Here is a 27224-nt window from a genome sequence, read left to right as displayed (position 1 = left end):
GCCCCAGGAGCCCCGCTCCGACACCGGAGCCGGATGGGAGAAGTTCAGGAGGAAGAGGATGTTGTGATGAAGGGAAACCATTTCGTCCCATCAGTCAAGACAACATGGGCAGCGATGAGGATGAAATTCCCCAGGGAAGTGAGGTACTGTGCAAACAGAGAAATTACAGAGCAACAAATCGCCAGCACCCGGGGGGCTCCAGCCAGCCCTGCTGAAGGAATTTAACAACGAAGCGGCTGAACTGCCAGCAAAAAGTAATCTCTCATTAAAAGCAACTGCTGCACGGGAGCGCAGCCTCTTCTGCTCTGTCCTTAATTTAAAGAGGTACGAGAAGAACTGTGGGAATTACAGAGCAGACAGCTTTATTTTAGCACCAAGCAAATTGGCTGAGGAAATAATTAAAGCTCGTGTGGAAATGCCTGTGCTTCAGTGTGACAGATTAAGGACAACGGCGCATGGTTTTTGTACAGGAAATCCAGTTTAATCGGGGTTTTTTTGCTTGTTTTTTCAGTATTGCAATAAGGTGATTGAGGAGAGCAGTTGGGAGATGAATTATTTGGATTTTCAGAAAGCCTCGGACAAATTCACGGAGCTATTAAGGAAACTGTTAAGGCGGGAGCTGTGGGAGGAAAGACCAAATTGTGTCTGAGGTTTTCGGATTTACTGGGAGGAGAATTCACTGCATTAAAGATTTACTGCTTTCTTGCAGGTGAAGAGGCCCATGCTGCTGTGGCAGCCTGGCTGAAGGATGCTCTTCACTATCTGCGCCTTTAAGCTTGAAATGTGGTGTTAAATATGCATAGCGGCTCTGCACACAGCGGCTTATCAAGGTTGCAAGTCAAGCACAGAAAAATTAGGTGATGCTAGGTCTAAATTGGCTGGATGAGCCTGATTGCCTCCTCTCCCTCCCTCGAGTATCTTCGCTGGGCAGGAAGCTGTCGCTAATTACACAGTCGGGGGCTATTTTTGCTCGTAGCCCCCCGTTTCTCTTGGGACAGACCTGTCCCGAGGGTGGGTTTGGGGCAGCTCGTTGGCAAGGCTGGTGTTGGCAGAGGGGAGCCCCTCTGCCCTGTCCCGCCGGGGAGCGGGTCCCTGCCGTGGCGGGGGCCCTGCCCGGCCGGAGCGGGGGCTGCGCGGGCAGCCGGGGCTCTTCGGCGATGGGACGTGGCTGCTGGATGGGGTTTTTATTTTTCCCTGAACAGCGATCCAATTTCGAGCTAATTTTCCCGAGGACAACACAAAGCACACAGACAACTGCTGCCCAGATTTTACATCCTGCTGTCGGGGAGCCAATTAAGGAAAGGGTTGCCATATTTTATTTTAATTTTTTTTAATGTACGGGTGGAGCAACATAGCTTTTTTTAAGCCTTGTTCTTGGAAGTGGCTAAGCAATTTGGGCGTAAGTTTTTAGGGGGGGCGGGGGGAGAAATAAAAAGGGGGGAGGGAAGGCGGGGGGAAGGGAAAAGGAAGGAAGAAAGAACTCACACTTGGCGTTTGGCTGAGCAGGTCCAGAGGGGAGAGAGGGTTTGCAGTGTGGGCTGGCGAAGCTCTGCCCAGTTCTGGTGCTGGGGGAGACTGGGAGAAGCTTCAGGTGGAGCTGGCGAACGCTGGGGGAAGTGGGGGCTGGCCGAGGTCGGGAGGGTGTGCTGGAGGGGAAGGGGTGACCCGCAGACGTGCGGTGCTGCACATTAAGTTCTCTGAAAGCGTTTAGGAAAGCAGGGGCTGCTGTGTCCGGCTCGGCGAAGGCTGGTGCTCGCCGTGCTCAAGGCGCGCTGACCTGTCGCCACCCAAATGCTGGGTGGGACCGGGTTTTTTAGCCTGATAAACTCTCCAAAAATTACAAAAATTAAACGCTGATGCCTGGAGAGCACTGAGAATTGCATCCTAAATAATCAAACCCGTAACTGGCGGGGCTTGGGAAGGGCTGCGACGCTCCTCGTGCTGTGTCCCTGGCCGCGGGCAGGGCTGGGAGGACCGGCGTCAAGGTGTGGTTGTGGCCAAGCCTGAGAAATGAAAAGAGGTCACAGCCGTTGGTTTTAAACACAGATACAAAGCGTCATATTGATTTTTGATATCCAGACTGCACGGCACGGGGCTTGCACGGCTTGGACGCGTGAGCAAGAGCTCTCCTGCAGCAGGAACCACGGGGAACCGCAAGCAGAAGGAGCAGGGGGAATTCTGGGCTGCCTAAAGATGGTCGGAGGGAGCAAGGGGAATTTTGGGCTGGCCAACCATGGCCTTAGGTGGTGCGCACCAGGATGCCCCTTCCCAGGTACAGACGGGGTGATGTGGGCGGTGTCTCCTCCTGCCACTTCTCTCTCTCTTCCCTTCTTTCCTTGGTGGCAATCCTCGGCATCACTTACGACGAACCTTTGAGCTCGAGGTAGAAATGAAGCGTGTTTGGCTTTGATCTTGTACATAACAATAGTTTGCGAGAGGTGGAAGGGGGAACCTTTGCATCAGACAGCCCTTGGTGTAACAGACATCCCGTGCACCCCTGTGGCTCGCCGCGCTTGTGCTGCTCCGAGTCAGCACACGGGCTGCAGAGCCTGTCAAAAATCTGGGCTCAAAGTAAAAGCTCCAGTCGCTCTGTGTCGCGGTGGCTGGCTTTGCCACTGGCTCCGCAGCACCCACAGCATCGCTTTGCTCAGCCCGGTGCTTGCTGCCTTCCCCCTTCCCTTCTGGCTCTGCCTTTCTTTCTTGGCAGTCATCAATTAATTTTCTTACTATTTTTTTACTATTTTTTTTTTACTATTTTTTTTTACTATTTTTTTTTTACTATTTTTTTTTACTATTTTTTTTTACTATTTTTTTTTACTATTTTTTTTTTACTATTTTTTTTTTACTATTTTTTTTTTACTATTTTTTTTTTACTATTTTTTTTTACTATTTTTTTTTTACTATTTTTTTTTTACTATTTTTTTCTCTATTTCTCTTGGGGTTTGAGCAGACCTCAAACTGACTGGTTCTGTTAACAGCCGATTCTGTTCCTCAGCGTCAGCGGGCGCTTCTCATCGGGGTCATTTGTATCCGGGAGCGGGCGGTGCTGGGTCTCGACGGACGCGCCGGGGTGCGTGTGTGCCTAGGGAGCAGCATCCGTGACGCTGTCGGTGGGCTGCAGGGGCTGGGGTGCTGACACCAAGAGCTGCTGCCCCATGGGACGAGGAGGGCCGGGGTGCGAGTGCCGTTCCCTGCTGCTGGGCGGGCATGGGGGCTCCGGGTGGCAGCCGGTGGGCTCCCACCACCCTGCGCGGTGACCCCGGGGAGGATGGAGGGGCCGCGGCTCTGAGCACCTCTCCTGTGTTTATCCTCTCCGTGAGCTGTGTCTCTCACCCTGCCTCTCAGCAGGGAGGCACGGAGCGGCCCGTGGGGACGTGGGGATGGCTGTGGGTCTGCACGCACCCGCAGCTCGCGGTGACGCAAGCGGGTACTTTGCCCGCACCTCGCCGGCTGCGCAGAGCGACTGCACCCACCCGCAGCCGCTCCTCACGGCCGTCGTGCCGAGCGAAGGCACCCTGCGTGCGTGCCGGGAGGACGCTGCGTGCCTGCGTGTGTTACGCAAGGGGAGAAATCCCACCCAGGCGTTTCCACAGCAGAAATGTTCCGTTTTCCATCACTGCTCTGTGGAAGTGCTGCTGGCTGTGCCCGCAGGGCTGCCCGGCTGCCGGGAGCTTCCCAGGGGCCGGGGCCGGCTGGCCCTTGGGCACAAATGACACGGGGCCGCTTGTAAACCGCGTTAATATTCTACAACTTTTTATATTTAGGGAGTTAATGACTCTAAACAAAGCCGATTTTAATCTGATCGGCTATTGCTCGTGCCACGTCAATCCTGGACATCAAAGCCGACATCAAAGTGAGCGGCATGAAAGGCTGCGGCGGCCGCGCCAGCTGCTTCGCCCAGGTGCACCTTGGAGCGAGCTTCCTCGCCCCGCGCCGCTCCCGCCGGCGCTCCGGGGCTCCTCGCGGTTATCTCGCAGCTGAAGGATGCTGTCCCAGCACGCGAAACACGACGAACGTGAGAATGGCCCTCAGGAACACCAAAAGGCCGCTCAAACCTTCCGCGTCTTCTCGCCTCCGCTGGCAGCGAAGCAGGCGGGAGCGCGGCATCGGTTCTGCGGGAGAGCTCTGCGCCGCTCTGCAGAGGCTCTTCGGGAGCCTCGTGCACCAATCCTGAGTTTGAAATTATTTTCCCCGATGTTGGTCAGACTCTGAGACAAATCCTGTTCTTGTCCTTTTTTTCTTTTGCTGGCTGGAGGGACTCTGTGAGTGAGTCGGAGCGGTGCGAGGTGCTCCGCTCCCCGCGCTGGGCTGTGCGCGCAGCCCGGGGCGTCGGGCTCTACGGCGAGGCAGCCGCTCTGCCCGGGGCGTCCTGGCGAAGCAGGGGACCAGCCCTGCTCCAGGGGCAGCTCGTAGGGTTTGGAAGGGCCGGGGAGCTGCCGCGGCGGTGACGGGCCCCGCAGCGGAGCCCGCTGTGCGGCAGGGCATGGCTGCCGCGCAGCGAGCTCCGGGCGGGCGCCCAGCAGCGTTTCCTCCTCGCCGCTTTCCCATGGCTGGGATGTCCCCGAGGCCTGAGAGTGGCACCGCGGCCGCAGGGAGGGGGCTGCTGGAGCCTTTGCGCTTCTCAGCTGTTTGGACGCAGCTGTTTTTCCACTGTCTCTGTTGGGGGGAAAAAAATAGAAATACATTTTTTTAGATACATGTACGTGTATATACATATATACAGGCTGCGTTTGGGTGGGCTTTGATAAGCCTGCTGCAGCATTAGCATATCTGAATATCCAATTGCTTAATTTTATAAGCCCTGTGAGCTGGTGCGGGGAAGAGCTCAAGATCTCCTCCAGGCACTGCAAGTGCCATTCCAGGCAATTAGGAAGAGATGGCGCGATAGGCAGGGACCGGTGCGGGCAGGTCCCGGCTGGGCACCTGCCTACTGTGCCGCTCACGGGCCCTGGAAGCAGCCATCCGCCCGGGGTGGGCACGCAGAGACCCCCGCCATGCCCGGGCACGGCTGCCAGCACCGCTGCCAGTGGGGCTGAATCCGTCTCCTGATGCTCTGCCTGGGGTGCCCTGACAGGGCGCGTCGTGGGCAGAGGCTCAGCCAGCCAGGCCTGGACTTTGGGTGGCTTTCTGGCATCTGCAGGCAGGCGAGCAATGCTCAGCTCTCAAACCTGGCCCAACGTCCGTCGTGCAAAGCCTGGGCTCGTCAGTTAACGGGAGCAGGATGCGATAACGCCCAGTGCAGCGCTGCTTGCAAGCCAGGAGGCTGAGAGATGCTCTGTGTGTTGGTGGGGGGCGGCTGGGACTGCAGCTGGAGTTTGGCACCCGGGAGCTGTCATCGATGCTGGCTGCTCGTCGGTGGTGACGTGCGACAGGACTGAAACAGCTAGAGAAGCCAGGGCAGCCGGGTCCAGGGGATGGCAGCACGTGGTTTCCCCTGGGTGACTGCTGCTGCTCTTTGTCTCTTCCTGACTTTGATTTAATTAGAAAGCAAAGTCTCCCTCCTGGTGAAGGCTGCTGAGATGTGGCCTGGAGAGAGGAATATGCTTTGGGTCCTTGGATTTGAAAAAGAGAAGGTGACAGCTTGGGGCCAGGCGTCCTTGCTCCAAGATGGTGATGAGTGAGTGGCAGCACCCAGCTACGGCTCTCCCACCCCTGGGTACCAGCGCCGACGTCCCAGGCCGTTTGCCGTGTAGGTGACCCCCTCGCCAGACCCATTTCGCGAGGAATCTGGGAAGAAACCCGCATCCTCGGCTGGGAGCTCCTGCCCAGCTCACGCTGTCCCTCCAGCACGGAGCGTCCCCCGGGAGGGCTCAGCTCCCGCTCCGAGCACCGCGCGGCCAGACCCTGCCCGGCTGCCCCTTCCCAGATGATTAAACGCTCCCTGTCCTGCGGGAGATGTTCCGAGCCGCTGTCAACCCGGAGCGGTGGCACACCAACTCGGAGCAGAGAGCAGCTCTTCCAGTGCTTCCCTCCACCGGGTCCCCATGGGGAAGCAGCGAGGTTGATTAATTGATTGTTGGTTTGCCTCTAACGCAGAGCAGAGCCGGAGGCAGCGGGGCTGCCACAAAGCCCACCCCGTCCCCCTCCTCGCTAATTAGCCCCCGTCACCGCGCGTGGCTGCGGCGAAGCTGGGCTGGGAGCAGGGGGAAGCGTGCGGTTTCTCTCCTTAGCGCCTGCCGGGCCGTTGTTCTCTTCCCGTTTCGTCTCGGAGACGAGCCAGAAGCCGGCGCGGGGTCTGGAGGTGGGCGCGCAGCCTGGACCCGCCGCGGGGTCCGTGGAGATGGGGCTGCTGCTGTGCCGCCCAGCGCCTGCTGCTTGCCCGTCCTCCATCCCGGGTGGAGACGCAGCTTGGTGGCTGCCGGCCGCGCGGAGGGGACGGTGTGTGGGAGCGTGCCGGGACGCCGGTGCGACTCGGTGCTCTGAGTAACCGGAGCTTGGAGACAGTGCGACGGCAGCCGCGGTCGCTTGCGGTGAGCCTGCTTCCAGCCCCGCCAGGAGAGGCCGTCTGGCAATGCGAGCTCGTTTGCCTCCAGCCGGAGTTGGTCTGGGCATCCCTGGGTGTTGGTGGGGTGCGCTGGAGGACAGCCGAGGGATGGGACTATGCAGACTGTCATTTTGCTGCTCTTCCTTCCCCGCCGCACTCCTAAAAGGCAGCGCTGGGACAAACACAGAGCAGGAGGATGGTATCTTGGAGCTCCTGACCCGCTCTGCTCAGAGTTTCCAGGACATGATTCGCCTTTTCCCCTTCACCAAACGGAGATGGAACTGTGTAGCTGCTGGAGGGGATGTTTCGAGGTTTGTCTTTGCTGGGCAGCTGAGCCTTTGTGCGTGGAAAACCAGCACGGCCCCCGTTCCTGTCCTGGGCAGCATGAAATCGTGTGGTTCCTCCTGTTTTTTGTCTTCACTCTTGCTGTCCAAGTCCTCTTCCCTGGCTGGGCTGGAAGGTGATGGAGAGCAGCTTGCTGCTGCGTCTTCTCCCTTCCCCTCCGAACAGCTCTCCCATCCCGCAGCTTCTCCGGGCGCTGGTCCGAGCTGGCAGCTCGGCTCGGGGGGACGGTGCAGCGCGACGTGTGTGCTCGCGTGAGCCTGGCCGGGCTGCACGGCAGCGTCGGGGGGCGAGGAGCTCGGGGTGTTGCGGGGGTGATGTGTCCGGCTGCCCCGGGCGCCCGCTCCCCGGGGAGAGGAGCTGCCCGGGAGACCCGCTGTCTGATGTCTCTGCTCTCCTCCCTCCCAGGTGCCACACCGCCTTCCCTGGTTTTTGATGCTGGATCAGGATCGTTTTAACTAAAGATGGAAACACTGGAGTCGGAATTGACCTGCCCAATCTGCCTGGAGTTATTCGAAGACCCTCTCTTGCTGCCGTGCGCCCACAGCCTCTGCTTCAGCTGCGCCCACCGCGTCCTGGTGTCCAGCTGCTCCTCCAGCGAGTCCATCGAGCCCATCACCGCCTTCCAGTGCCCCACGTGCCGCTATGTCATCTCCCTCAACCACCGGGGCCTGGAGGGCCTCAAGAGGAATGTGACCCTGCAGAACATCATCGACCGCTTCCAGAAGGCGTCCCTGAGCGGCCCCAACTCCCCCAGCGAGAGCCGCCGCGAGAGGACGTACCGCCCCAGCCCTACCATGTCCGTGGCCGGCGAGCGGATCGCCTGCCAGTTCTGCGAGCAGGATCCCCCGCGGGACGCGGTGAAGACGTGCGTCACCTGCGAGGTGTCCTACTGCGACCGCTGCCTGCGGGCCACCCACCCCAACAAGAAGCCCTTCACCAGCCACCGGCTGGTGGAGCCCGTGCCCGACGCCCACTTCCGAGGACTGACGTGCTTGGAGCACGAGAACGAGAAGGTGAACATGTACTGTGTCGCTGACGACCAGCTCATCTGTGCCTTATGTAAGCTGGTGGGCCGCCACCGGGACCACCAAGTGGCGTCCCTCAGCGATCGCTTCGAGAAGCTGAAGGTAAGCACCCAGCGCGCCCGTGGCAAGGCCGTCCGCGGGGGCTGCTGTTTGCCGAGGGATGGCTATCGGAGCAGGAGCTGGTTCCGGACGCCCCGTGCAGCACCTCTTGCTCAAGCCAAACAACTCCTGGAAGACGTGCAGGCTGCAGGACGCAGCTGGTGGGCTCCTCCGGGACCCCGGTGTCGGGAGGCTGAGCGGGGTCTTGCTTGCACAATTAGAGCAAAGTCTTTGGCATCTTTTTTTCCTCCTGCCGGTGTGTGTGCCAGGCCCAGGTGTGGGACCGTCTCCCCAGACCTCCGGCCAGAGAAACGTCATCGGGCGCCGTGGTGCCCCGTGGCTGTTGCCCCTGGAGTGTGGCTTTCCCCTGGGGGTTGTCCTCTCCTGTGAGAGAGCCGTGGTGGCAGTGGGTGGCCTGGCGAGCATCATCCCCCGAGGCTGTCGTGCTCGGGCCATGGCTGTTCAGCCCTCTCTGAGGGTGGGAGCCGGACGGGTCGGGCTGTGGGCATTTCCTTTCGGAAAGCCGCTCTGCAGGCTTCCAGCCTTGCAGGCTGCAGCGCGTGGGAACCCTCCTGCTGTCCATAAATCCTCTCCTGCAGGCTTTCCCCATGCCCGAGGGCTGCTGCGCCCGGAGAAGTGCTCCGGGGAGCGCTTTCATGTCCTCCCCCAGCCGGCTTGCTCAAAGCTTCTGCGCTGTGGGAGAGGAGAGGGCCGGGCTCTGGGAAGCGGTGGATGGGTTGAGAGCAGCCCTGCCGAGAAGGACCTGGGGGTGCGGGGGGGTGAAAGCAGCCCTCTGTGTCCCGGAGCCACGGGGAGCTGCCGTCTTGTGGAGAAGGTGGCTGGTGGCTGACCAGGATGGGGAGGCTTCTGAAGATCTCCCCCATGGTCCTGTCGCCTGGGGTCTCCCTGCCGAGACCAGTGCTCCCAGCAGCAGGGAGCTCCCGTGGTGGGCAGCCTGCGTTTTCCATCCCAGTTTCCCCTGAGCTGGAGCGGCAGAAATGGGCGATCGTTCTCCAGCCCCCTTCGCTCGGAGCACGTATTGATCCAAACTGAGTTACTGCTGTGCTGCGCTGCGGGTGGGAGGGAGCAGACTTCCCAGGGGTCCCTCCGGACCACTTTGACGCTTCGTTTTTATGCGGTGGCTGTGGTTGTGCTGAATGTTACGTGAACCCGTACGGAGGATGTTTGACCTATATAAAGTTAGAAATCCTTCTCCATCCCCCGTGCATTCCGCATGAGTCTGCAAAACAGTTCTAATTCCTTTTTCTCAGTATTAAAAAATAAAAAATATGTATAGCTGGTCGCATTAGGGGTCACGCCGGTGAGGTGGTAACTGTGGCAGCAGCCATATGCCCATTATAAGCCTTCTCCTGTGTTTCCAGCCACTTCTTCCTTGGTCCTTTCTCCCTTAATGTTCTGGGCTTGTTCTGACCCCAGAGTGCTTTTCTTGGCTCTCTGTCTTGTTAATGTTTTGAACAAAATCGATTTCTCTGCTCTTGTGTTTTTTGAGGGCAGGAGAAATACTGCTATCACTCTTGCAAAAATACCGAAGACTTTTTTTCTTTTTTTTTATCTGCAGGCCAGATTATTCCCCACCCCCCTTTTTTTTAAAAAAAAAAAAAAACAAAAACAACCTAGTGCCTGGGAAGAAATCTTTCTAGATGTCCAGTTTCCTGGGCTGGTTTCCCACCTGCTCTTCTCCAAAAAGCCCCCAAACCCGGTGTGACTTGCCCCCTGACGCGAGTTGAACACCCTCAGCGGCGGGCAGGACACGCTGGGGGACGGCCAGCACTTTGCTCTTGCCTCCCCCCGTGCCCCAGCCCCGAGGTGCTGCCGGAGGGTGTTGGGGCCGGTGCGTGCCCACCAAGCGCCTGGGGGGGCTGGTGTTTGCCTCAGACCTTGCTGTGCCTTCGCATCGTGCCTCACCTCAGCTGCGGACCAGCGCCAGCAGCCCAGTCCTTCGTCCAGGACATTCTTTTTCTATGAGGAAATGTCTCAATTAGCAAATTGGAAACCTTAGAAAGAAATGACCATGTATGTTTGCACGCAGTGAAACCTGGGGATAGAAATTAAAACCCTTTTAATATTTTTTTTCCCCCTAATCCGGCCCGTGTCAGCTAGCCAGGCAAATTCAGCTGAAGACAAAAACTTTTGGCAATATAAATTGCTGCTTCAACCAGCCAAATTTTGCAGGTTGCCAGAACACCATGTTTTTTTTTTTTTTTCTCTTAAATAACAGTCTTAAGTGGTTTTGGACGAGGAGGGCGGCTCTCCTCTGCTCGGAACGTTCTTTCGGTGCTGTTCGTCCTGCCCATCTCTGGCCGGGGAGCGGGGGCTGCGGTGCCTCTGCCCGCCGGCAGCTCCGAGGCAGGACCCCGGCGTGGGGGGACCGCGGTGACGTGGCTGCGGTCCCTGCCTCTGGCTGGGCAGCGCTTGGGCTTTGCGTGGGTGGCTTTTCCCTAATGCTCTGCCTCCGCTGCGGGAGTTGCACGGGGTCGATGGCGAGCTTCTCCAGCAGAATCCATATTTGCATTAGTACTTTGTGTTGTCTTCCTGCTACAGCCTCAGTCTCTATTTCTGACCACAACGCTTTCTCTGGCAACACGTGAAATCCTTGGAAGTATCTGAAACACTTGAAGTCATTAAAATGGGATGGGAGGGCTGGCGGGAGGCTGCGGCCCGGGCGCTGCGGCTGATGGGGCTGGCTGCTGCTGCCGAGCCCCCCTGAGCCCCGCCGCAGGGCTCTGCCCCCTCCTTTCTCTCTGCGGGTCGCGAAGCGGTGAGTTACGCAGCCTGCGCTGGAAGGTCTGCGGTACGCCGGGGCGTCGAGCAGCGAGCAGTTGCTCTCAGTCTCCGTCTTTGATCCTATAGCTACAGCAAGCTGGAAAAGCCTTCCAAGTTGGTTTTTCTGATGGGAAAAATTAGGTTTTGAACTGAGTAACTTCATTTTGTCAAGAGGGCTGTGCTTTCCGCAAAACTCTTTGCCAGGGGATTTTTTTTTTTTTTCCCTCTGTAGAAGAGCTGAATGCCTGAAAACCATACCGTTGTGTCTAAACCCCGAACCATCTCCCAGTGCTCCCTGTCCCCTCCGAGCTTGTTTTGCGTCAGAAATCTCTCGTGCGTGCCTGCAGCATGGCTTTCCCACGGAGGCTCCGCAACGATCTGTCCGTATCGCGTTGTATGCCTCGGGGTGTTTTAGGAACCACCTTTAATCCCTTTAATCCATATTACGGCTTTTTATTTTGTGCATCTTCAGCTCCACCCGTTTGTTGTAACGAAGCTGGTAGGTGTGAGCAGTTCTCCTGATGGTAAGGCTGAGTTTTTGGACCTGCCCCGTGGTTGCTCACGTAGTGCCCGTTGCTTTGGGATTAGGGAGTTCCTGCTCTGACTGCGCCGCTGTTCCCCGGCGCGTGATTCCGCACCCAGCGCTTCCAAGCCCGCGAGCTGGCTCGTCCGTGAAAGCGGCTCCGTTTGCTGTGCACTTCCCCTCAGACACCGACCGTCGTCTGCCAGCTCAGCCGCTGGCATTAATGCTGCAAGCACCAGGGGTGCTGACAGCGCAGGAGAAACCACAGCTGCTTCCAGCCCTGGCCGGCCGACGCTGCTCCACTTTCTGTAGTGAGAGCGTCCACCGGTTTCCGAGATGGACAGACAGGGATTTCCCCGCTGCTGGGACTCGCAGCCGGCCCTTGTTGTGAGGTGGGAGCCCGGGCTGGGTTGAAGAGGGGACAGCGCGGGATGCTGGGCAGGATGGGAGCGCTGGGATCACCCGCATGGTGCGGGAGCGTGTCCGGGAGCTTTCTGAAGCTGGGATGCCTGGGATGGGCGCAGCGGCGGCCCTTTCCTGGGATGGCTCCGTGTCAAGGGTTGTCAGCTACAGAGACCACAAGGGAAGGGAGGAACATCTCTTTGGGTAGGAAGGTGCTTCGTGGCAGAGCTGCGCTTGGAGAGCTGCGGGTGCGGGAGATGGAGCGTTGGCAGCAGAGTCTCGCCCGACGAGCGGTGCGGGTGAGGACAGGGAGATGGGTGATGTGAGAGGGGCCCGGGGGGAGGGCAAGCGAGGGGCACGATGCTTTTAACTGCTTGGATTTCTGCCGGTGTTTTCTGCCTGCGTCGAGGTTTCGGTGTTTGCTATCTGAGCAGGTCCTGCGCAGCGTGACCTGTGGTGCTGAGACCCGCGCTGAAATGCTCGCGTGTAATCCTGCACCGACAGAGACTTCTCTTCGACCAGAAGAAGTGCTTGCCTTGTGCTGCCACTTTTTATTCGTTTACAGTTGCGATGGCCAGAGAGAGAAATGCTCCTTCCCTTCTCCCTCGCCGGGCAAGGTGGCATTCCCATCAACGCTTGCCCTGGTAAGAGGGTGCGGGCATGTCTCTGCTTCAGGCCGGGCTTCTCAGCCGGAGCCGTGAGAGGGGGCACGTCCTGGGCTCTCGGGGCAGCGGCTTGGCACGCCGCTGCTGGAGGAGTCATCTGGCGACGTAATTACGGCCGTGCAGAGCGGGAGGCTGCAGCACCCGCTCGGCTTCGGGGCGGCACGCTCCGAGCTGGGAGGAGAACCGGCTGGTGCCTGCAGAAAGTGGGCTTAGGTTAGCATTACAGAATCACAGAATAGTGGGAGTTGGAAGGGGCCACTGTGGGTCATCTAGTCCAACCCTCCTGCCGAAGCAGGGTCACCTACAGCAGGCTGCACAGGACCTTGTCCAGGCAGGTCTTGAATATCTCCAGAGAAGGAGACTCCACAACCTCCCTGGGCAGCCTGGGCCAGGGCTCCGTCACCCTCAGAGGGAAGAAGTTCTTCCTCATGTTCAGACAGAACTTCCTGTGCCTCAGTTTGTGCCCATTGTCCCTTGTCCTGTCACTGGGCACCACTGAAAGAGCTTGGGCCCATCCTCCTGACACCCACCCTTCAGATATTTATAAGCATTTATTAGGTCCCCTCTCAGCCTTCTCTTCTCCAGGCTGAACAAGCCCAGCTCCCTCAACCTCTCCTCGTAGGGGAGATGTTCCAGTCCCCTCATCATCCTTGTAGCCCTCCGCTGGACTCTCTCCAGTAGCTCCTCATCTTTCTTGAACTGGGGAGCCCAGCACTGGACACAGCACTGCAGATGGGGCCTCACCAGGGCAGAGTAGAGGGGAAGGAGAACCTCCCTTGCCCTGCTAGCCACACTCTTCTTGATGCACCCCAGGAACCCATTGGCTTTCTTGGCAGCCAGGGCACACTGCTGGCTCATGGTTAACCTGTCGTCCACCAGGACGCCCAGGTCCCTCTCCGCAGAGCTGCTCTCCAGCAGGTCTGCCCCAGCCTGTGCTGGTGCCTGGGGTTGTTCCTCCCCAGGTGCAGGACCCTGCATTTGCCTTTGTTGAACCTCATCAAGTTCCTCTCTGCCCAGCTTTCCAGCCTATCCAGGTCACGCTGAAAGGCAGCACAGCCTTCCGGTGTATCTACCACACCTCCCAGTTTGGTGTCATCAGCAGACTTGCTGAGGGTACACTCTAACTCTTCATCCAGGTCGTTGATGAAGAAGTTAAACAAGGCTGGGCCCAGTACTGACCCCGGGGGGACACCACTTGTTACCAGCCTCCAACTAGACTCAGCGCCGCTGATGACAACCCTCTGAGTTCTGCCATTCAGCCAGTTCTCGATCCACTTCACCGACCACTCATCCAGCCCACACTTCCTCAGCTTCCCTAGGAGGATATCATGGGAGACTGTGTCGAAAGCCTTTTAGCATCGCACGTTTGAAGGCATCTTTGTGTCTGTTGCCCTCTTGCAGCTCACCTTATGGGGTGCTGGCTGCCCAAACCCCCCCGGCATGAGCTCTCGGGGGTCCTGGGGCGCCCGCTGAGTGGATCTTCTGGGGTGCACGCTGCTTGGCGTGTCCGTGCTCGGCCTGGGACTGCCGGTCCTGCCGCATTGGGCAGCCCTGCTCGGCGGCGGCAGCGCGCGCGGGGCTGACGCGTTGGCAGCGCGGGCACTCCCCATGCGCCAGCTCGGCTGAGGGCAGTCACAGCACGCCGGCGTTTCGGTGCTGGTTTTCCCTGTCTGCGTGTCCAGGAAGAGCTGAACACAACCAGTGGCAAAGTCGTCCGTCAGCTTGGCTCGCTGGCTGAAAATCAACATTAAAGATCAAATTAAAAATGTGTGTAGATGAAGAGCAAAACTAATGGCTTGACCTAGAAAAAACGAGCGCCTAGGACAGCAGCACATTATCTGCAGAGTAAAATCTCGGCCAATTATAAATTCAGATTGCTTGGAACTTGTAATTACGCTGCTCTCTGCAGCACGCTGCCCTGCCCCGCGTCCTGCCCGTGCCGGCAGTGGCTGCCGGCGTGCCGGGGCTGGCGCGAGCTCACGCCGCGCAGCAGCTCCCTGCCCGGGAGAGCTTACGGCGAGGAGGGCTTTGACCAAAGAGCTCTGGCTGGCTCCTCCCGCCCGTGATTTCTGGTGGAAGGAGGTTTCAGAGAAACGATTTTGCCTCAATTATTCGCTGCCGTCCTTCACTTCTCTGTCTGCGCTGTTCCTTTGCAGGAACCGGGGAAGGGCCAGCTCAGGGGAGGCTTTTCCTTTGCCGTTGCTGAGTCTTCTGTTGATTGATGGGCTGGAAATACCAAAAAAAAAAAAAAAGATGTGAAGATGTGTTTTGTAACACTTTACTATCTGCTCTTTGCTAAAGGAAGAGCAATAAGCTGGGTGGAAAGCCCGTCGCTTTCCTGTTATGCTGCAGAAAGGTGTGCTGCCTCCAGTGCGTTCGTGGGGGTGGGACTCCAGATTAAAAAAAAAAAAGGTCTTTGTGCTAGACAAATTGTATGTGGAAAGCTGATAGTTATTCCAAGGCTCTTAACAGAGTAGTAGCTTAGAAAAATGAGCCAAAAACCTTCCTTCATGCTGCAATATAGGACTACTTTGCTTTGGGACTTGTGAGCACGTTCTCACTTGCGCTGTGTGAGTCACTGAGATTGCTGCGTGATTTGTAATTTACTGTACTGCCATGGGGCGAAACAGCGTTTTGTCTGTGTAGAGATTTCCCCCACACAAAGCAGAGTTAGCTGAGAGCGAGGGCTACGATTGCAACTGCTGTGCCTCCCACACGGAACGTGGGGGGCTGTTGCCAGCAAACACACAGAAAGCCCTGGTTGCGTTGCAGCCGTCGGCTCCTTCGCGGCTGACCAGCCCCAGACACGCTTCCGCTGCTTCGCTCCGAGGCGCGATGCTCGCCCGGCCGAGGGTCACGGTGGTGGGAGCTGCAGCCGCCCGGCTGCCCGGGGACCCTGGGAAGGGGATGCTGCGGCCCTGGCCGTGCTGGCAGAGGGGCTCTGAGCTCCCTGGGCCACAGCTCGAGCTCGCCGGTGGCGGTACCGGTGCGGGCAGGTCAATCCGTCGTGGTTGTGCCGGGAGCCGTCGCCTGCACCGCGGCTGGCTGCAGCTCTGGGGCTACCGACAGGCGTTTCGGGGCGAGCAGAGCCCCTGCCTTCCCCTGCCTGCCGCCTCCTCAGCCTGACCTGTCGTTTCTTTTTGCTTCCTGTGCAGGAGTCCCGGCATCCGGCATTCCTACTCCCCAGCAAGCTCCTGAGGCTTGTTATCGTGGGCTTCTTTCTCCCAAGGCAGGTAGACAACGCGGGGGAAAAACCGCAGCGTGTTTTTCTTGCAATCTCGGGTAGAGTTTTTCATCTAGTGAGTGGTTATGAGAGATCTCTCTGACCTGTGGCCCAAACCCTGGCACAGGGTTGTCATTCCCTTGCTGTGTTTGCAGCGGCAGCCGAACGCCTCGCAGAGCGGCAGGCACTGAGCTGGTGCTGAGCACACACGGGAGCGTCTTGCCTTGTCCCCGACGCAAAGGCCTTCGATGCTCTGCCAGGTTCCCATGTCAAGGGCTTGCCCTGGCCTCCCTCCAGCAGTTCAGCCCGCCCTGTGGATGCCACGCAGCGGGAGATGGTCATCGCTGCGGCTGGGGTACCAAAACCGCGACCAGCTGAGGACCCCGAGTGGGAAACTGCAGAAGGTCCGGGGGATGCATCCCATCGCGCGAGCCCAGGGCGTCTGCAGCCGTGCTGGGCGCTGTGGAGGTCCCCAGGACCTGGCGTGGTCTCCCCATGGAGGTGGAGGCTGCTCCGACGCAGGGGCTGGCGGCGTCTCCCCGTGGTGGCCCTCGCACTTTTGCTCAGATTTCACTGAAAGCACCCGCGTGGTGCGCGGAGTCGTACGGGAGCACAGCGTTTTCCTGGCTGCTTTCCCCACGGCAGGAGAGGGGTCAAAAAGTGCCCTGGTGTCTGGTGGAGCTCCCAGTTGAAGGTTTCCATCAGCACGGAGGACGCAAGGTTGGTACCTGTTTAATTACTGATTGTTTGTAGGTCACAGGGACCGCAAATTAGCACTAAGTGCTGGGGTCCTTGATTTCCCCGACCCCCCCCCCCCCCCAATATAAAGCTCCTTTTTGGAAGGATTTGGATTTTTTTTTTTTTTTAAACTAAGCTATTATGGGGTCTTGAGAGAGCAGACCTGAGAAACTGTGTTGCTTAGATTGATCTCTTGCTTTTTCCACCACTACATCCACGCCCAAGCTGCTTTCAGTGTTACTATCTGAAGAGCAGCTTCAGGTGGGAAACGAAAGCGCAAAGCTGTGCCCAATTCCCTCGATGGCACTGTGTCTGGGGTGAGGCTGAAGGACTGATCTCCAGCCTTCGAGTCGTGCGAGATAGCAGGTCAGAACTGAAGTCTGCGGGAGAAGCAAGATGGTAAGCAGATGAAGTTATTTTCAAACAACAGGTGTCATCTTCTCTTATTAAAGTCCTCGTCCCCACCAAAATGCCTTAATTTCAGAGAGCGGCTGGTGGTCGGTGTGTTCACCTGTTGCATCGGCCTCGGGCGGTAGGAGATGATGAAGGTGATGGTTAAGGATACGGCATTCGGAAGCCTCTGACCTGGCTGTGGCCACCCCTCCGAGAGCATTGGCGGTGCCGCTGCTTCATCCGTTGGGCCAACGGCCTGGCAACCTCAGCTCAGCGACGAGTTTGGGAGGTGCTGCCCTGTTGGTTGCGGCGACGGGTTTCACTCCCAGTGCTGCTTTGCACAACTCCCTCAGGCAGCGGTTGCTCTGGACCTGAAATAGTGAGCTCAAACGCTGCAAAAATTGAGGTCTTGGACATCTGCAAAGTCCAACTGTGGCATTTACTGGGCTCTTCTGCAGCTGGTGGGGGGGGTCCATCAGCCAGGCTTACGTGTGAGGTGACACGTTTAGCAGCTGAGCTTTCAGTGCTATTTCTGGAGAAGGGGAATAATGGCTGAGATCTAATACTTAATACTACTTTCCAGCATAAATAAATCTATGCCAGTCCTTAAGCTATGGCCCCATAGTTTCTCAAGCCAATTTGTGTTCCTGTCAAACCTAATTTTTGTTTTAGTCATCCCTTGTCATGTGATTTAACCGATTCCCCCCCATCAACAGACTTATTAACAATATGGATAATTTATGTAATAGTTTGCTTTATAGCATCTCTCTGGATGCCTCAAATCTGAGTTGTCTTTTGCAGTTTCTAAATGTCCGTTTAATCCTGACTCTTCTCACCACGTACTCCAGCTGTTTCTCTGCAGTGTCAACTCTTCCAGGGAGGACTTGCCCCTTGCGCACGGTTTCCTTCCCAGAACAGGTCCTTCTGTTTCCCGGAATAACCGCAAGCTGTTACCTTTTCAAGGCTTCGGTTTTGTGATGTTTTTAAGGCTGTGAGCTGAACTTCAGATCTTCCAGTTCTGCGTGAACAGGGGTTTTTTAGAGAAAAAAAAGTAATAAGAAGAGTTAGTGCCACCCCAGGTCCCGTGGAAGTCTCCAGCGGTGGAGCGTTCCCTGCGCGGGAGGTGATGCTCCCGCCGTGCACAGCCTTGCCCGGTGGCCCGTCCCCGGGAAGCTCTGCTTTGGGCTGCTGCGGTGCGGTAGCTGCTGCTAGCTCCCTTTCCTTGGGTTCCTGCGAGATGGGTTTGCTCCTTGCTGACCTGAACCTTGCCCAAGGGCAGGACACTGTTTATCCTCGGGTGTTCTGCAGTGCTCCTGCTTCCAGCAAGCTCGCGCTAACTGTGCCTTTTTTTTTTTTTTTTTCTTTTCTGACTTTTCTGAGCTTTTACTCTGAATTTTCCTCTTTGTGTTGTGGCTTTGGTACCCCAATCCCTTGGATTGGCCTGTCGTGCTGTCTGTCGTGTTCCTGTGGCTTCTCCGGAGCCGTCAGCCGCGTCTCCTGGCATCCTCGCACGCCGTGTCCCCGGAACCAGCACCGGCAGCTCCCCAAGGTTGCCCACCCTGACTCCACGGCCTCAGCTCTGTCGCGGGGGGCTCGGGGTGGGGGAAGCTGTGCCTTTGGGCCTCGTAGGCGTGTTTCCCTTGCCACGCTCCTATCCCAGAACGTGTTCTGCAGCGTGTCCTTGTGTTTCTCCAGCAGCTCCGACGGCCTGCCGTGCTTTGCCCTCTGCAGCGGCGGGTTATCCAGCAGCCGGGTGCTCCAGCCTGGCCCTGCGCAGAGCCAGCTTCCCTCGCGGGTGACCCTAGGGCGTTCACGGGCTGAGCAGGGTGCGAGTCTCGATCCTCCTCCGTCTGACGGCTGCGTTCTGGAGAGCTCGGGGCTGCTGCGTTCCCCCCTCTGTTAGGATTTTCCCCTCTGTCTGCTCCCGGCACTGTGTTGGTGACAAGCGCTGCCTGAAGTCAAACCGCGCTGCGCAGACCCTGCTGGGAAGGGGAGAGGGGTCTTGGGCTGCTGGCGCTGCAAGGCGGTGCCTTGTGAACAGCCTCGTCTGAGGGCGAGAAAGTCTCTTCTGTCTTTTTTTAAGAAGTGCTTATCCAGCAGTTTTGGAGCACGCAGCCCTGCTTTTCTCTGTTGCGGGGAGGCTGGGTGTCCCAGCTGCCCGGCGAGCATCGCTGCCGTCCCCACCGGCATGGCACAGGCACGGGGCTGCTGCTGGGCTCAGTGCGCCGGGCACGCGTCTCTCGAGGGACAGCGCTGACCCTCTGCCTCCCGCCGGGCACCCGGAGCCCTCCGCTCGCCGAAACAGCCGACAGCGCGGCCGAAAGATTAATATTCCAGCCCTGAGAATCTGTTGTTTAATATTCAGGATATATTGTATTATGGGCATAATGAATATTCAAGAGCAGGAATTAGCATAGCTCAGTTAATTATGCTCCGTGTGCAATCGGGAAGGCGCTGGTTGTTGTTAGGCCTGAGCTCAGCTATTCGCGGCGCGTGCCCTCCCTTGGAAAATGTGTCCCAGCAGCGTTCGCTATCTTGAGGTAATTTGGAGAATCGGTTGCGTGCACTGGGGCGAGTGTCATATGAATTTCTGAGCAGGCTTGAAGTCATGCTCTGAGATGCTGAATATTGCTATTATTATCACATTAGACCCTTAAATAGGCTTACAGGTGTCATTAAGTGATTTTACTGTGACGGCTGACATGCCTTTTTGAAAAACCTACCTTGAATATCCTATCAGTGTAGTTTGATGTGCGCTTTTGTAGAAATTAATGTACAACAGCAGCACATCTGCTGATAAAAATCCTCCTGTACTGGGAGTGGAAATGGGTCTGGGGACCTTGAGGTGAGGGAGGCGCGGGGTTACCCGCTGTGTCCTTCCAGCCGGCTGCGGGCTGGACCCTGGAGTGTCCCGGCTCCCACTCTGGGCTTGCTCCTTCTCGGCGTGCCAGCTCCAGGGAGACTGTCCTGTTGCTGGGAGGTGCATGCTACCAGAGCCAAGAACGTTGCCTGGAGCTGGCAGGCTCCAGCTCACGGTGGGTGCTGGGACCATTCGCTTGACCTCAAGGGTCTTTTCCAGCGTGAGTGACTCTGTGAATGGCTGGTGGGTCAGCCCTCCTCATTTTGATCTTTATCTGTAAGCAGGTATGTCTGTGGTGAGGAAAGCAGAGGTGTGTCCCCAAAATCTCCTGAGCTGGCTTCCAGATGAACGAGTTCTTGCACCTCTAATATTGTTTCAGAGCTCCTGGCTGGGTGGTCCATGGGAGGCCCCATCTGCAGCAGCTGGAGAGCCCTGTCCTCGCAGGACGCCGTGGCTGCACGATGCTATACGATGTGCGATGTAAGCATATAGCTTCTGTGCTACCGATGTGTCACGTATAGCGTCTGTGTCGGAAGATGGAAGCACTGCCATGGGCTGTGCAGCTGGACTGGCTGGCAGTGCTGGGTTAGCACTGAGAGTGAATTCTTGCTTACTAATTAAACTAATGAGGCAATCGGTCCTCTGACCTGCGTTTCTGTCGTGATGGGGCTCTGCCCGCACGCAGCAGGCTTAGGGCTGCCTGCAGATGCTTGAGGTGTCCCTGTGAGCCAGGGAGCCGGTGTGCTGGTTTCGGGGCGTACATCGACGTCCCTGTCTCTGCTGCTTGGAGCAGAAAGAGTCTCGGATGTGAAGAGCAGAGATGCTTCTGATCAGATATTAGGAAGAAATTCTTCACCGTGAGGGGGTGAAACCCTGGCCCAGGTTGTCCAGAGAAGCTGTGGCTGCCCCCTCCCTGGCAGGGCTCAAGGCCGGGTTGGATGGAGCTCTGAGCACCCTGGGCTGGTGGGAGATGACCTTGCTCATGGCGGGGGGTTGGAACCAAATGATCTTTAAGGTCCCTTCCAACCCAAACCATTCTATGATTCTATCTCTCTCTGAGGCGTGGATTAGGCCTCTCTTCTGCTCCTGCCTCTTGCCTCCCTTTTATTTGGCTGGGAGTGTATTTTGCTTTGATGGGAACCTGCCCGAGAAGTGTTCTTGGGAGGGATATCTATCCCTGCCGGGCGGGCGGCTGGGAGCGGGCTGCGATGCTGCTGGTGTGAAATGCCGAAAGCTGCTGGGTTTAATGAGCTGCTGGGGGAGGACGGGGTGGTGCGGGGAGCAGCCCTGGGCAGGCTGCGCTCCATGGCAGGGCATCTGCAGCCTCGCCCGGGCTGCCGGCGGAAAGGGAGGGATGGAGCTGGGCTGCGGCCGGCCCGGCTTCCCGCTCATCCTCCGCGTGCCCGTAGCCCTCCCCTGGGGACGGACAACGCCTGGCTCGGAGGAAGCACGCGTCCGGCGCGGCCTGGTCCATCCTCGGCCAGATGGCCATGGCACAGGGAGGGAGGTTTCCCCGTGTCCCCCAGCTACGCGGGCACACTTGGTTGTGAGGGGCCAGGATTTGGGCGTTTTAGTTCACAAAATCAGCCCGATACGCAGCCGAATCCTTGTGAGCCTGCTGTGAGCCCCTTTCCGCTCTTACGGGCATCTCTGATTTATGGGACGAGCTCGGAAAATACTGTGCAAAAAGGCGTGTGTCGTGCAGGATGTGCCAGAGCAATAAATCCAGATTCCTGCCTTGTTTCTCTAAAGGGCTTTTGGGAACCAAACATCCGGCATCCAAGAGAAAACCTGCATGGGTTGTTTTTCAGCGTGTGCAGTTTGGCTTTATTTATTTATTTTTGTGATGACGATGATTGGAAAATAAAGGTCACGAGGCAAAAGAGCCTGAAGGATACGCCCACTGCAGCTCCGCGTCCTGGCAGTCGTCTGGCGTTTGTGGTGGAGTGATCCATAAAAATCCAGCCTATAATGTAAAACATCAAAAAAAAAAAAAAAAAAACCCCTCCTTGGCCTCCCAAGGAAGGAACTGCGTCCTGCCTGAAGCTCTCCCAGTGCTGTGAAGAAGGAGAGGTTTCCAAGAGCAGTGGTTCAAGGGTAATGGAGTCTGCAGCGTGGCGTCTGAGCATTAAAAGCTCTTCCTGAAGTGCATTTGTAAAGGTTTATCTCGGAACAAGTTACCCTCAGTACTTCCATACTGCTTAAAATGGTGTTCTTCCCGGATAACTGGTGTGGACAACCATTTTTTATTATCCCTGGGCAGAGGTTTGCGGGTTTGTTGCAGGCACAAGGTTAAAGCTGGATGTTCTCTGGTGGTATCTGCAGGCACAAAACTGGGCAAGGGTCTCGGGGAGGCTGTAAGCCCCGTAGCGGGGTCTGGGGAGCGCTGGTGTTTTGTGAGACTAATCCCTAGGTGAAAGCCGTGAGAATTTGAGCCCGAATGTCGTTTCAGCCACACCTGGCTTCTGGCAGCAATGCCTTTCTTAGCAGAACGCCTGGCGCTCGGGTCCTCGGCGGGAAGCCGAGCAGGCTGGAGAATGGGAAGATGCTTAGAGGCGGTGTGGTGGAGGAAGGAGCTGGGGCCGAGGGTACCTGTTTGAGGGACGCGGTTTGCAACGTGAGCATACTGACTTTGCTCTGCACGTGCGAGGCGAGGACAGACGCAGAAGGTTATTGATGCATCTGGGGGATGAGATGGGAGGTGGGAAACGCGTGATGGCTCTTGTGGCGTTCTGCTCCCAGATGCTTCCAGGCACTGGCACGGAGACCGTGGTGGGTGATGTCCCCAGAGGTAGGGCCGGTAGAGGAGGCACTGGTGATTGTTGGGCCATGGGCTGAGACCTGCACCCGCTCTGCTTCCAGAGAAACAATTTATCTTTCCCAGTTCCCTCAGTGCCGCTGGCTTGGCCGCCAGAACTTGCACCCTGGGCAATGGCATCTTCCCGTGTTTTGCTGATGCTGCTAGCACATCTGTCAGTGAGACCAAGACCTGCTGCAAAAGTTACGAGAAAGGATGTCTTTCGTGGGAGACCTGTCTCTGTCAGCTCCAGAGGCCGTTCGGTCATCCCAGCACCATCCCTCCCTTTCCGTATGAAGCTCACGAGTCTCAGCTGAAGCTCCATGATGGGGAAACACCATGACTGCCACTTGTCCGATGTGCAGAGCGTGTGACTCGCGTTGGCAGAGGACTTGCAGAGAGGCAGGGCTGGGTTCGCAGGCGTGCGTTGGTGCTGCCTGGGCGAGGGGCAGTCTCTTCTGGCCCATGCCTGTCCGTCTCTGCAGTCCACCTGAAAAGCAGCCCGCAAAGATGTCAGCAAGAGCCATTCCGGCAGCGTGGATGGGTTCTCACAAAGCAGTGGCTGGCTCAGCTTTTTCCCTGTGCTGCACTCTGATCTGGCAAGCATTCACTACAAAAATTAGCTGTAAGGCCCTTGCTTTTGTGAAACCCAAGTGGTTTAGAGCACGAAGCGTGAGCTGCAGGGAGCTGCCCTCCCCTGCACCACATCCCAGCATGGCTTCTCATATGCTTGGCCTGCTGGTCTGGTTCTCCTCTGGCACCTTGATTCGCCCCTTAGTGAGCAGAGCTTCTGCTGGGAGCAGGACTGGTGCTGGGCATCCTGCCCGAGCAAGGACTGGTGGCCCGGGCTCCTGGAGATGGCCTCTCCCGGGACTGCAGCGTGGAGATGTTCTCTGCTCCCCTGAAGCCTCCTGGTGCCTTGAAAATCCTTTTGAGTTGGAGGAAGAATTTAATCTTTGCCAAGATTGATTATATTAATTTCTTAAGATCATGGGCGCGGCTGCTGTCCCAGTCCTTCATCCCTGGCCGTGAGCCCACTCTCGTGGCCGCGTGGCCCTTCTCACGCTAGCTGGAGGGGCTGCCCTCCGCCAGCTGTACCTTGGGCTGCAACGCACCAAAACAGCTTGTGGTAACTCAGCCTTCTACTCCTCACTTGCCTGTGGCAAGTTCTTAATTGCCCTGCCTCAGTTTCCCTGTCTTTAAAACGGTGCTGCATGAGATTGGTGTTTGAAAGGCAGGAGGTGGCTGGGAAGCTCCTGCTGAAGGAGCCTCCTGAGCTCGGAGCTCAGCTGCTGAAGGGAACGGCTATTGATTTTTCTTTACCTTGTTTTCAAATGGAGTTGTCAGTTTTCCAACTAAACGTTATGTGCTGTTAAAGATTTTCTGTCTCAACTTTTGTTTTCAAGTCTTGCTGTTCGCCTTTCTAGAGGTGAAGTGCGTGAGAGTCGGCACCCGGGGGGCACGCTGCAGAGCACGAGGCTTTCCACCTCTTTGGGCCGCTTGTCAGCTCAGAAAACCCCAAAGAGCAATATTATGCAGGAAGGCGAAGAGGGGCTTCGCTTGCTCGTTGGGCATGGAGACCTGTGGGGTTGCTTTCTGTCTCGTCGTCTCTGGAGAGCACCAGCTGTGCTGGAGGCACTCCACGGGCACCAGAGCACATGGAGGGAGGTGTCCCTGTGGCGATGCTCCGGCTGCTCTTCCTGGGTTGGGAAAAGTTCGGTTAGTTCATCATTTGCTGAGTGGAGGGCAAGTGTTGCCTTCTCCTTCTCTTGATGCTTTGGTCACTCCATCTCCTGCGTCTCGAGTCTAGCCTGTAAATCGGGACTGGTTCAGATGTGGCTGGAAGCGGTCAGTGGGTGGTTTGGGTCGGACGGGCCGGGGCGCAGCCGCTTCTCCAGCTCCGCGTCCCGGCAGCCTGGTCTGGAGGAGTCCGTGCTGCTCGCCCTTGGGCTGCCGCTGCCAGCCCCGAGCACCGCACCTGGAGAGCAGGCAGGGAGGAGCTCGGAGCAGCCCAGCACCCGCTTGGCAGGCGGCCGAAGTGCCCCTGTGGTCCTGCCGTGGGTTTCTGCGCGCCTGAAGCAGCGGTGACTCTTCCTCATCTCCAGAGGAGCTGCTGCAGAGCGCTGTGTCCCCCCACGACGGGGTGAGGGTGCTGCCAGCGCCGGCGTGAGCTCTGCTGCCGCTGGCATCTGTCCCCAGCCCCTGTGCTCGCTGCGACTCGGGAAGCATCGATCTGCCGATGAAAGCCAAGGGGCCACAACGTCCGCTGTCCTCACCCACCCGCTCCGCGCCTCGGGGCTCTGGGACCCCCGGGATGCAGGCAAGCCAGGAAGCCTGGGGACTCGGCCGCCGCTTCGGGGACCACGGAGCAGCGTGTCTGCTTCCTCCGGCGCGGGATGCCCGCGGCCGCTCGCGCGGCGAGGCCGGGCTCTGCCGGCTCCTGCTGCCGCAGCGCGTCGTTACCCGCAGCGCCTGCTCCGGCGCGGGCTCCGCGCTGCTGCGACGCTGGGCAGGTCGCTGCTTTGGTGTGATCCCAGTGACAAATTACTGCGTGGGTGCTTGCGGGCTCCCCGCGCCGTCCAAATGTCAGCTCGGTGCCGTGGATGAGAAGCAAAGAAGATTCGCATCCGTTACGATGATCTCTGCAATGCCACTGGGTTTGAGAGGGCAAACCTGTTCCCTCGGTGCTGGAGCTCTGGAAGGGTGGTGGGTTTTTGCTTTAATCTTTAAAGTCGTAAGAAGAAAGGGTGAATTTTGGGGTTTTGACATCAGAGCTCAGCCACAGGTGATGTGTGCGAGGCTGAAAGGACCGGCGTGCACAGAATTTTTCAGCCCCAGGGGTGAGCTGCAACGTACCAGCTTGTCCGCTGAAGGGGTCACAGCTTCTCCTGGAGGAAATATCCTCGTCCTTCCCGCCAGGACGTGCCGGCGGGCGCTGCTGGGGACCCGTGTGGGGGCTGTGCTGGTGCACCTGACTGTTGGTCGCTGGGACCGGAGCGGCGCTCCGAGAGGAACCCCCTTGTCTGTCTGTCAGCCTGATGCTGCCATTGGAGACGAAGGGCTGGTGGTTTGCTTCTTGGTCTTCACCTCTTGCTTTGGCTTTTCTTAGAAGCATCTCCCACGCTGTGTGGGGGTCTGCTCGCCTCGGGGGGAGCCCGGCCCTGCGGGGCAGCTTGTCCCCGGCAGCCTGCGCTGGCTGTGTTGGGGGTGACGAGTGCTCCCAGGACCCGCGGCGTGGGCGTCCTGTTCCCCTTTCACCAGCGCCCTGAGCCCGAACTCGGTCGTATCATAACAGTTACCTCCCAGGAGAAGAGGCACAAATTATTTTCGTGAGCTCCTTTGATTGTGCATTGGTGAAAAGTGAGATGAGGGAAGGGCATCGTGCTGCCAGCCTGTGGTGCTGTGGTTGCTCGTGCACCCGAAGGGGAGCGGGTCGGGATCGTGATTTTTGCGTGGCTTCCGAGGTCAGCCGAGACGCCGTCACCTCCGGCGGCAGGGATGGCGTCGGCGTTGCGGGTAGCGCCTGCAGCTCTGGTTGCGTCTCCCTGCAGCCACGGGTTGGGACAGCGGTGCTGCCGCCGCAGCGTGTGCTCCGTGGGCTGGCCGGGCAGAGACGCGGCGCGGGTGCCGGCAAGCCATGTCCCCGCGGTGCTGCTCCGGCAGCTCCCTGCCGCGGTCGGGCGGGATGCGGTCCCCGTGGCGCTGGGATGTTATTATCCGTTGGATAATCGTGTCGGATTGACCTGGATAGGCTGGAAAGCTGGGCAGAGAGGAACCTGATGAGGTTCAACAAAGCCAAATGCATGGTCCTGCACCTGGGGAGGAACAACCTCATGCACCAGCACAGGCTGGGGCAGACCTGCTGGAGAGCAGCTCTGTGGAGAGGGACCTGGGCGTCCTGGTGGACGACAGGTTAACCATGAGCCAGCAGTGTGCCCTGGCTGCCAAGAAAGCCAATGGGATCCTGGGGTGCATCAAGAAGAGTGTGGCCAGCAGGGCGAGGGAGGTTCTCCTTCCCCTCCACACTGCCCTGGTGAGGCCTCATCTAGAGTGCTGTGTCCAGTTCTGGGCTCCCCAGTTCAAGAAAGATGAGGAGCTACTGGAGAGAGTCCAGCGGAGGGCTACGAGGATGAGGAGGGGACTGGAACATCTCCCCTACGAGGAGAGGTTGAGGGAACTGGGCTTGTTCAGCCTGGAGAAGAGAAGGCTGCGAGGGGAACCTTATAAATGCTTACAAATATCTGCAGGGTGGGTGTCAGGAGGACGGGGCCAGACTCTTTCCAGTGGTGCCCAGCGACAGGACAAGGGGCAACGGGCACAAACTGAAGCAGAGGAAGCTCCGTCTGAACATGAGGAAGAACTTCTTCCGTCTGAGGGTGACGGAGCACTGGAACAGGCTGCCCAGGGAGGCTGTGGAGTCTCCTTCTCTGGAGATATTCAAGACCTGCCTGGACAAGGTCCTGTACAGCCTGCTGTAGGTGACCCTGCTTGGGCAGGAGGGTTGGACTAGATGACCCACAGAGGGCCCTTCCAACCCCTGCTATTCTGTGATTCTGCTCCTGTCCCAGCTTCGCCCTCCGCGCAGGCGTCGGCTGCGAGGAGCTGCTGAACGGCAGCACGCCAGGTCAGCGGGGCACGGGGAGAGCTTCGCGTCTCCAGGCGCACGCGATGCCAGCTGCCCTCTGACCAGAGGCTGCCACAGGCTGTCACCGCCTCTCCACGGCCGCCTGGTCCGGCTCGCCAGGGAGCGGGCACCGCTGTACAGCCCAGCGTGGCTCACGGGGCTTCACCACCCGCAGCTCTCTGGGCAAAGGCTCCCAGGCTGGGGTCTCCTGCCAGCTCCGAAAGAGGGGCTGGACCAGTCGCCCACGGCAGACCCCTCTGCG

General features: G+C 58.1%; 1 protein-coding gene across 1 annotated transcript in view; it reads left to right on the top strand.

Moving 5' to 3' along the window:
* The window catches only part of MID2 (midline 2), a 110126-nt gene that overhangs the window by 16287 nt on the left and 66615 nt on the right, over nucleotides 1-27224 (top strand). The window contains exon 2 of the mRNA XM_075435708.1: nucleotides 7235-7956. Within this exon, the coding sequence (XP_075291823.1) occupies nucleotides 7291-7956 (666 nt within the window). The 5' untranslated portion in view covers nucleotides 7235-7290. The remainder of the gene's footprint in view (nucleotides 1-7234; nucleotides 7957-27224) is intronic.

The sequence above is a fragment of the Opisthocomus hoazin genome, chromosome 14 (genome assembly GCF_030867145.1).
Source record: "Opisthocomus hoazin isolate bOpiHoa1 chromosome 14, bOpiHoa1.hap1, whole genome shotgun sequence".
NCBI classification, from domain to species: domain Eukaryota; kingdom Metazoa; phylum Chordata; class Aves; order Opisthocomiformes; family Opisthocomidae; genus Opisthocomus; species Opisthocomus hoazin.
The sequence above is the reverse complement of the archived record's forward strand: the minus strand, read 5'-3'. Positions and strand labels throughout refer to the sequence as shown.